We start from the raw sequence: 10792 nt of genomic DNA, 5'->3' as shown, positions 1-10792 counted from the left end.
TTTTGCTTCCTTTCCCAATAAATCAAGTAAATGGATGCCAACAGCCCAGGAAACAGGCCCTTCAATGCAAATACGTCTACCACACAGACTTGGTGCATTTCAACTCCATTAGCTGACTTTGCAAGGTTGGTCTTAAACATATCTTCCCAATTGTCCTCAAACTGCTAAAAATCTCACATGCAGAAAATTCATCTAGCATTAAATAGACTTCTCCTTCAGCAAGGCTTTTTCTTCCAGCAAATGAAGAGATAAGTAATTGTGGAAAGTGACCTCAATATACTTCCAATATTTGCAGCTTCAACCAGACTACAGCATTTTCCAGATGAAATAATCAGGCAGAAGTCTTAAAGATTCCGTTTGATCCAACTCTATTTTGCCCAGTGCTTTCAATTATTAAACAAAACAGATTTTATGTCTTTATATTTTTAAATTGCTTAGCAATGGCAAAAATAAGGTTCCACTAAGTTCAAACACTCACCATATAAAAATATGGTCTAGTGCTGAATAACTCAATGCTATTTATTGTCAAACAGTAGACATCTGAAATAGACTAATCCTGAGAGATACAAACTGTTTCAATCATTAGAATTGTTGAGGCTAGTTGCATTTTCTTATTGTGCATAAAACAATTCAGTACAGTTTCTTGTACAGAAAAAGTTGGTAATATATAATAGATATCAATGGGGGGGGAAAGGGGGAAGAGAGGGGAGAGAACATTTCATAAGGGTAGCCTTCCTTTTGCCAATGCACAAACCATCCACAAATTTGAGTTATTATTGCAGGCACAAATCAGGTAGTTAAGAGGCACGTGAACTCAGATTCAGGCCTGGTCTACACTACAAACTTAGGTTGACATAAGCCACATTAAATCAATCTAATAACGTATGTGTCTACGCTACTGAGTCCCTTCTGCTGACCTAAGTGGCCTGTAAAGTTGACTTCTGTACTCCACCTCTGCGAGAGGTGTAGCACTTGATTCGACATCCACGAGTTGACACGACTGCGTTGTATAATTCGAATCAATTGGCCTCTAGGAGGTGTCCCACAGTGCTCCACTGTGACCGCTCTGGAGAATTTTCATTTCCTGTTTGACCAGTGTGGAGAGCTCACCAGCACAGCTGATCACGGAGACTCAAGGCTGCAAAAGCATTCCAGCATGGAGTACACAGGAGGTGGTGGATCTTATTGCTGTGTGGGGAGAAGAATCTGTGCATGTAGAACTCCGATCCAGCAGAAGAAATGCAGACATCTATGCCAAGATCGCATGGGGCACGGGAGAGAAAGGCTACACCAGGGACACGCAGCAGTGCCGTGTGAAAATAAAGGAGCTCCAGCAAGCGTACCAGAAAACAAGGGAGGCAAACAGTCTTTCCGATTCTGTCCCATAGACATGCCCCTTTTATGAGGAGCTGCATATGAATCTTGGCAGCAACCCCACCACTACCCCAAAACACTCCACAGATACCTCCCAGGAGCCCCGGCGACCTCAAGCAACAACGAGGAGGACACTGTTGATGATGATAATAAGAATGTGAGACAGGCAAGCAGAGGATCCATTCTCCCAACAGCCAAGAACTGTTTTTAACCCTGGAGCATATCCCTTCACAGGACCAGTTGGTGGCGGAGTGTCATGCTGGGGAAGGTACCTCTGGTGAGTACACATTTCCAATCAAACTGTAGCGGTTACATGCTATTATTTATGTTTAATCTGAATAAAAAAGTAGGTGAGGTGGGTATCCGTGGCCACTCCAGCTACACAGAAGGTGCTCTCTGAAAAACACTGCTTATGTGCACGGGGATGGCCTGGGAATCCTCCATGGAGATCTCTAGGAAGCTTTCATGGAGGTACTCTGCAATCCTTTGCAGAAGGTTTCTGGGAAGGGCTGCCTTATTTTGTCCACCATGTTAGGACACTTTCCCGCGCCACTCCCGTATTAACTCTGCTGGCATCATTGCAGCATGCAGCATAAGGACCAGGTCTGTACCCAGACGCTTGCAGCATCTGCTCCCTTGCTGCCTCTGTTACCCTCAGGAGAGTGATTTTCCATAAGGTTACCCATGGGATATGGGGGGAATTTTCAATGATAGCCCTTAAACCACAAACAATTCAAGAATGTAATCTGCCCTATTTGATTAAATCTGGGCCACACAATCACACTTTCCCACATGTGCCCTGGTTGTGGTTGGAAAGGCTGACCGTGTATTGCAAGCAGCATTGAAAAAAAGGGATGGGGTGGTGTCTTCCTGTTTGTCTCCATTCCCCCTCAACCCAGTGCCGCTTTTATAAAAAAAACAAACTATTTGGGGGGCATTATACTGGTGCCTGTTCTCAAGCACCATCCTGGTTGCTCAGGGAAGTGGGCTTTTCTCAAGTTCCAACCTGTGATCCCAACCATGTCTTCACAAAAGAAGCAGCGCAAGACCTCTCGCCCATGCTTCCATGGCCTTACTCACCATGGCTGGAGCAGCAAACCGACTCTTGCAATAGCCAACAGTTGTGATTACGTTGTGGCTTGAAGTGAAGTACATTGAGGGGTGTATTTTTAATAAAAAAAATTAACCTTGTACCAGAAACAATGTATGAACTGTCAATGCTACCCTTGTGCTTCGCATTCCTTGCAGCTGAAACCTTGTCCATCAGCACATCCTCCACACAGCGACAGAGACTTCCCCAGCTTAGAAGGCAGAAAAAGAAGACTCGGGAGGACATGTTTAATGAGTCACTGCGTGCCTCTGAGAGTGACAAGACGTAGCTCACAGCATGGAGGATTACACTGTCTGAGAACCTGGACATGGACAGGAGAGCATGCAGGGAACAAGAGCATGCCACGCAGGAAGAGATGCTGTGGATTATGAAGGAGCAATCTGACATGTTGATTCGTCTGGTTGAGGTTCAAAAAAAGCAGCTGGATGCTAGATTCCCTCTGCTGCCATCATCGCGCAGTTCTACATTCTCCTCCTCCAAACGTTCTATGAGGCTTTCCTTGTCCCCCCACCCCCCACTACAATATTATCAGCCCTTTTGCCCCAGGTTAACTTACTATTCTTTGCTGTCTCTGTGTGTTTGTGTGCATAAAAAAACTTAACGGATTGAAGAGAAAAGGCTCTTTATTCATTCAACACATGGTGGTTGGTGGGGGTGGAGTTTACAGGGGAGAAAATGCACTGGAGGGAAGAGTTTGGTAAGGAACAACACGGATAAGTGTCACATTACTCTGGCTCATTGCTGAAACTGGTTTTCAAAGCCTCACGGAGACGCAGAGCCCCTCTATGTGCTCTTCTTAATACCCTGGTTTCTGGCTGCTCAACATCATCTGCCAGGCGATCTGCCTCAACCCCCACACCCTGGCAGAAACTTTACTTCCTTTGTTTCACAGATATTATGGAGCACACAGCCGGCAGCAACAACAATGGGAATATTGCTTTCACTGAGGTCTAACCTAGTAATCAAACAACTCCAGGGACCTTTTAAATGTCCAAAGGCACATTCAACCACCATTCTGCACTTGCTCGGCCTATGGTTGAACGGGTCCTTATTGCAGTCCAGGCTGTGTACAGCTTCATGAACCATGGAAGCAAGGAGTAGGCTGGGTCTCTCAGGATCATGATTGGCATTTCTACATCACCAATGGCTATTTTGCAGTCTGGAAAGAAAGTCCCTGCTTGCAGCTTTCTGAATAGACCTGTGTTCCTAAAGATGCACACGTCCCGTCCTGTACCTTCCCCACCATCCAACGTTGATGTCAGTGAAACAGCCCGTGATCCACCAGCGCTTGCAACACTATTGAGAAGTACCCCTTTCGGTTTATGTACTCTTTGGCAAGGTGATCTGATCCCAAGATAGGGATATGCATTCTGTCTAGCGCCCCACTACAGTTAGGGAACCACATCACGGCAAAACCATTCACTATGTCTTGCACATTGCCCAGAGTCACTACCCTTCTTAGCAGAAGTCTGTTGATGGCACTGCAAACTTGGATCAGAACAGATCCCACGGTAGATTTACCCACTCCAAATAGATGCCCCCCACTGACCAGTAGCAGTCTGGCGTTGCAAGCTTCCACAGAGCTATTGCCACTCACTTCTCCACTGTCAGAGCAGCACTCATTTTAGTATTGCTGCACTTCAGAGCTGGGGAAAGCTCTCCACACAGCACAGTTCCTGGAAAGTGGCCTTACACATTCGAAAGTTCTGCAGCCACTGCTCATCATCCCGTAGCTGCATAATAATGCTGTCCCACCAGTCAGTGCTTGTTTCACCGTTTCAAGATGACGTGTGACTGTTGCCAGCAACTGCGAATAGCTCCACTGTGTCTTCCAGCAGTGCTGCTTGTGTGGCATCACATGGTTGTGCGCAGCAGCTCCTGTGTCAGCTGTGTAAATAGTGCAGGATAAGGCACGAGGTGTTTGTAATGCTCACAGAAAGTGTACAGCTGAGCGGGGTCCATGCTTATCGTGCTATGGTGTCCGCACGTGTAACCCAGGCTTATGAAAAAAGGCGCGAAAAAGGCTTGGGTTGTTTGCTGTTGATTTCAGGGAGGGAGGAAGGTAAGTGCATCATGGGAGGCTAACACCATGTTCCTATAACCATCTGCAACAATGTTTTGGTCCCAGAAAGCATTGCAAGCCCAACCCAAAATTCTACTTGCCTATGTGCACTGTGGGATAGCTACCCACAGTGCAGTGCTTCGTGCATCAATGCAAGCCCTACTAGTGAGGACGCACTCTGCCGACACAATGAACGTAGTGTGGACACGCAAGATTGACTTGCTTAAATCAGAGGCTTGATGTCAACTTACATGAAGTAAGTTTGTAGTGTAGACATGGCCTTAAACCTAGCATTAGTTTTGAAAACAAAGAAGGCCCACAAATATGGAGGCTAGGACTTTGCCCATCTGAAAATTTATACCATGGTTTCTAAACTTAAGAGTGAGCCAGAACATACCATTTGTTAACATTTAGAAATTATGCAAGTGTAGTACAGATATGTAAAATTATTAATATCCACAAAATTTTAAGTAACTGGTCTATAAATATCAGTTCCTTTTACATACTAGTTTTCAACCGTATACAATTCTGCTTTCTTCAAACTTTGACATTCAAGTTACTATCCTCTTGGGTTTCAAACTCAAAGTTTGACACACTGAAGTATGAAAGTAATCAAATTATTCAGTTCGGTGCTTTCTGATGCCTTTACACTGAAGTCCTTTCCTTGCTAATTATAGATCTGTTTTAAATGTATGCCTACAAAGACTTCATCTTCCAACTGTCTCAACATACCTTTCACCAATTTACCATCGCTGATAGTTTTACTGACAGGTGAATCCTTTCTAATTCCTGGAGCACCCATCTCAGATGCATCTTCAGAAGTGTGATCGTCCAGAAACTGAGTTTCACCCTGTGTGTCAGAAGCAGTATCTGCTGGAACATCTTCTGATAAAGATACACCCTTTTCAAAGAGAAATTCAAAATGTTAATGACCACAGCTAATTGTTGAAAATAATAATGTCTGACATGCAATCCATTCACAACATACAGCGTAAAGTTGACTACCCAAATGGCTTCGCCCTCTTATACAACATTTTAAAGACAAGTTCAGTGTTTTCTAGAAAATGACAAGAAAGTGGTAAGAGGAACAGAATATATTCCTTTGTTTGTCCTTATGTACAGCTTTCATGACTCCAGCATCTTTCCTCTGGGTAAGGACACATGCAACTACTTTTATTATCATTGCTTTATTTCTTTCTTTGAAAGATCTATTAAAATTAACTATTTTATCTTAGTCTTCTTCCTCAATCCACTCCCACCCTATTAACTAACCCACACAGGAAAAGCCTAAGAAATCAAGTGCTCCGAAGATCAACAAAACCTGAGCACTGTTTAAAGAGGCAGAGGAGTGCAAGTTCTAGCACATCCATCACTGAAAATGCTCTACCACAAGTTGTCTCCACCATCAAACTAGGGAGATACTTAGGTCAAGCACCATAGCTGATCACAAATGTCAGTCTCACCTAAGCAAAGAAGCAGTATTAAGGACTCTTGGAATTTAGGCGTTTATAAGTCAGAACAAACACCTTAATCGTTCATTTGGTTTCTGGGGGTGAGTCAATTAACACCACTGAAATGTCACAGTTCACTTCGTTAAAGAGTATATGCAAGTTTTCTTCTATGTCAGCTCCGTGATATATGCTGGCCTCCATTGACTGAAACTAAGTTAACTCCAATAGTTTCCAAACCTGTGTCTTTCACACTGTAGTGCAATACATGGATTCTTCTTTTCCAATCTCTGAACAAATCAACTATCCCATACATGATACCACTCCACTGTTCTTTAAGTTAGTATACTAGTCCAAATTAAATGTTAGAGCTCTGCAGAGGATGAAAATTCCATTTTGCAGCAAATGTCAAGGTTTTGAAATTTGTTGTTGTTCTGCATTATAATAAAAACAATACCTTTTGAAGCTTTGGTGACATGGAATTCTGTCAAAAAAAATTTTTAATCAAAAAGGAGAGGTTACTCATCTTGTGCAGGAATTGATGTTCTTCAAAGTGTGTCCCCCTGAGAGTACTCCACTTAAGTTGTGCATGAGCCTCCCGTGCCTTCAATCGGAGGTTTTCAATAGAAGTGCCCATTCAGCCTGCACATGAAGGCCATACAGCCTCGTGCCTCATAATAAGAATGTATAGGGCTGCATGGGCGAACCACCCTTCTGTACCTGCTCTACCACAAAGTCCAACAGAGGAAATGAGGCAGGAGTGAGTGGGTAGTGGATCACCCGAAGGTGTACACATCTCAAATCCCAGTCACTGCACATGGTTAGTAACCCCTCTTTCTTTAAGTAGTGTCCCTAAAGGTACTCCACTTCTGGAGACTGCCAAGCAGTATCCCAACAGGAAGGAGGGCGCTTCGGAGCGGAGTCTAATACTGAAGACAGAACTGCATTGCCCACTGCAGCATCTAACCTAGAGGCATGAACCAAAGCATAGTGTTTGGAGAATGTATGTACTGAAATCCAAGTTGTCATCCAGATAAATTGAGACCTCATAGAATGGGCTAGCACTTCAGATGGAGACTGAATGCTGACAGACTCATAACATGGCAATGTGCCCCGAAATCCAACCTGAAAGTCTGTGGGTGGAGACTGTGGAAAATTTTCTGAATAGTTTGGTTCTGTCCAAATAGAAGTCTAGTGCCCTTCTGACATCCAAGCTTCCTGCCTAGTCTGATGTGGTTTCAGAAAAAAAAAAAAAAAAAAATCAAAATCAGGAGATGAAAGGTCTGAAACTCAGAAAGACAAGGTGGGTGCGGTAATTATCTTTTACTGAACCAACTTCTGTTGGTGAACGAGACATGCTTTCGAGCTTACTCAGAATTCTTCTTCAGGTCTGGGAAAGGTACTCAGGATATGTCCACACACAAAATGTTACAGCAGCACAGCTGTGCCACTGTAGCACATCAGTATAGACAGTACCTACACCAATGGGAGGAATTCTCCCATCAATGTAGATAATTCACCTCCTCAAGAGAATTCTTCTGCCAATCTGGCACTGCCTACACCAGGGGTTAAGTTGGTATAGCTACGTTTCACAGGAATTTTTCACCCTCCGAGAGACAAGCCATACCTAAGTAAATTCATAGTGTAGAACACGGAGTGCCAAAGTGAAATACAAGGTTGAATTGTTTTCCATAAGTTGTAAGAGACAAGTTAACACAAGGTGAAGTGGCCAGTTAACACCTCTGCAGTCACAGAAAAAAGGAGGGTCAGTGGGTTACAGATTGTGGTAATAAGCCATAAATCCAGTGTCTTTATTAAGTCCACAATTGTTAGTATCTTGTAAAGTTATCAATTTAAGCTCCCAGGCTAGTCTTTTGAAGGTTTCCTTGGAGAATGAGGACCAAGGACAGATCTAGAGCCATGGTTATGAGAAAAGTGTTCACCCATGGGTGATATGGTGTTTTTGTCTTATTTTTCTGTGTGAGTTCATTCGAGAGTGTAGTGACTATCATTTCACCCACATATACAACTTGCAGTGTACTTCATGCAGTACACTAAATGCCCCAATAATAACTATGCCAATGTTCCAATTCGGGGTGCACTGCAGACCACTGAGAGGTTGTATCACATACTACCTGGAACCTTAAATGCTCTGCTGCTGTGGCTCACAGCTCAGACGCTAACAGCCAGCAGAAAACATGCAGTTCCCTGAGTGTGTGTGTGTTGAGCAGGTCAGATTCAGCAACTTTGACTCCAGCAACTTGCTGGTTACACTACAGTCACACTCTGGGCTCACTTGGCTAGAGACCAGCACACCCACCACCTAAATTTCCACAAAACCGTCTTCCCTGAAATGTCCAGTCCTTACCTGGAACATTCAGAGAAGTAATGAAGTACACTGCTCCTTTAAAGAGACAAAAGCATAGCAGCTTTCTGCTTTAACTAGAGTTAATAATTACTTCTATTCAAACACAGCACTGGATTGGTTGAGGCAATTAAGGATAAGGTTCAAGTTCCATAATGGAATAGGCTGTCTAATCTGTGGAAAAAGATTCCTCAGTCCTCTAAGGAATCTTGACGTTGTGGGGTTAGCAGAGATTGAAAACCTTGCACAAAGTGAAAAGCTGTTATGATCACCAAGCGAACTTCAATGGAACTCACAGTGAGACCTGATGTTTTTAATTCTACCAGGTAATCCAGAATAGTGGCAAGGGAAAAGCGAACAGGAGAGACTTGATCACGGGTACACCAATGGTGAAATCTCTTCCATTTCTGAAGGTATTTCTTGCAGCGATCTTTCTGCTATTAAACAATACCTGCTGTACCTCTGTTGAATGGGCAATCTCTGTCACCGAGAACCATCTAGAAGCTACACTTAGAATCACATAGCATCCAAACTGAAATGAAGGGCCTGAGTGTTCTCCTGAGACAACAGGTGGCGACTGTTTGGAAGTCTCAGTGGTGGACGAGAAGTGAATCAAACTAGGTAAGGATACCAAACCTAGTCAGTGCAATCAAAGAGACCGTGTCTTGCTTGATCTCGTTGAGAACTGTCAAGAGCAAGAGTGTTGGTGGATAAGCATAAAGGCGGCCCTTCAGCCATGAAATGAGGACGGCATCTCCTAGTGATTGAGGACAAAGTCCACCTCTCAAGCAGAACTTCTTGCACTCTGCACTGGCTGTGATGGTAAAAAGGTCCACTTTTGGAAACCCACAGGTTAGAAATATTTTGAGGAATTGTGACTCCACCTCCCATTCACAACTCTAGAAGAAGCATCTGCTGAGGTCATCAGTCATGGTGTTCTATATATGCAGAACGTAAGAAGCTGAAATGACTATCTGGTTAGCTATGTATCAATTCCAGGGAGAGAGAGACTGAGCACACCCCACTCTGACAATTGATGAAAAACATACAGGCCACAGTGTCACGATCTTGACAGATTTGGCTCTGATTAGTGGAAGGGAGCATAGAAGGGAAGTGACTTCCTGTCTCAGCAACTGATTGTGAGATAGGTCCCTGAAAAGGGACAGGGAAGAGGGAATATGAGAAAGGAATGGAGGTGAAAGACAGAATAACCAGATGTTATGACCTCCAATATCCATACATCAGATGTTCTTCCCCCTGAAGAGTGAAAACAGGAAAGTGTCGGGGGGGGGGGGGAGCGAAGAATGGTATCAAGCAGAAGGTTCAGACTCTCGACCAAACCATCAAATGCCAAACGTTTAGACAACATGGGTGGCTGAGATGAATTGGTAGCAGCAGCAGCTGACTTTTTTGAATACCTTGTCTCTTAGCTGGTGGTTCAGGTGGTCTACGGAAATTAGAAAAGTGAACTGGGTGAGATCTCTGTGCTGTTTGAGACCTGCTACATTCTCTTATCTACAGGCGTAAAAAAATCTGAGGGACTTATGCATGGCCCTCAAATCCTTCAAGATGTCAAGTGAGCCACCTGTACATAGTGACCATCAAAGGGAAGGTCCTCTGCAGTACTCTGTACCTCCCTAGTGAAGGACAACTGAAGCCAAGATGCTTGTTGCATCATGATCACAGTGGAAACGGTTCAGGCTGCAGTACAGGCTACATCTAAGGAGGCCTGCAATAGTGTTTTTACTAAGAGTTGCACTTCATGGTCTTCAATTGTTCATGTGGATTCTCTGGTAAAAGTTCAATAAAGCCGTTAAACTCATTGTAATTCAAATAATCATATTTTGACATAAGCGCTTGATGATTCACTGATCTGAACTGTAACGTTTCAGAGGAATAACTTTTACGACCAAAGAAGTCAAGCCGGTTTCTGTGATAAGAGGTAGATTTAGTATTGTGTTGTCTACCATCTTCATTAAACTGCATCCACTACCTGGGAATTCGATGTTGGATGTGAAAATAAAACTCTGAAACCGGAGCTGACACACTGTTTTTTGTCAGCAAGTTTACAAGTAGGAGGTGATGTAGGTGGAGTCTGCTAGATGGTATTGGCAGGCTCTAGCATAGTTTTATTGACACGGCGGGCCATATGTACAGAAGTACGTAAAACATCCAGTTTACAAAAAGGAATCCTGGACCTCTACTAAAGGCGTTTCATCAGCTCCTGTAACTGCCTGAAGTCAACTACCAAGGAAGGTGGTGGGGGCATTGCAGTCTCAGATGATGACGAGATATTAGTATGAGGTGTCACCTCCTTATGGGTAGGGCCCTACCAAATTCAAGGTCAATTTCAGGACCAGAGGGTATTAAAATTAGTCAATTTCACATTTTCAGATGTTTACATCTGAAATTCAGTGTTGTAATCATGGGGG

At 43.7% G+C, this 10792-nt stretch overlaps 1 protein-coding gene across 7 annotated transcripts in view; it reads right to left on the bottom strand.

Moving 5' to 3' along the window:
* Positions 1-10792, bottom strand: part of SFSWAP (splicing factor SWAP) — a 104954-nt gene that overhangs the window by 51898 nt on the left and 42264 nt on the right. For all 7 annotated transcript variants that reach the window (XM_024205744.2, XM_024205747.2, XM_024205745.2 and 4 more), the window contains exon 11: positions 5280-5448. In XM_024205744.2, coding sequence (XP_024061512.1) covers positions 5280-5448 — 169 coding nt within the window. The remainder of the gene's footprint in view (positions 1-5279; positions 5449-10792) is intronic.

The sequence above is a fragment of the Terrapene carolina genome, unplaced genomic scaffold (assembly GCF_002925995.2).
Source record: "Terrapene carolina triunguis isolate 2854851 unplaced genomic scaffold, T_m_triunguis-2.0 Scaffold234, whole genome shotgun sequence".
NCBI lineage: Eukaryota > Metazoa > Chordata > Testudines > Emydidae > Terrapene > Terrapene triunguis.
The sequence above is the reverse complement of the archived record's forward strand: the minus strand, read 5'-3'. Positions and strand labels throughout refer to the sequence as shown.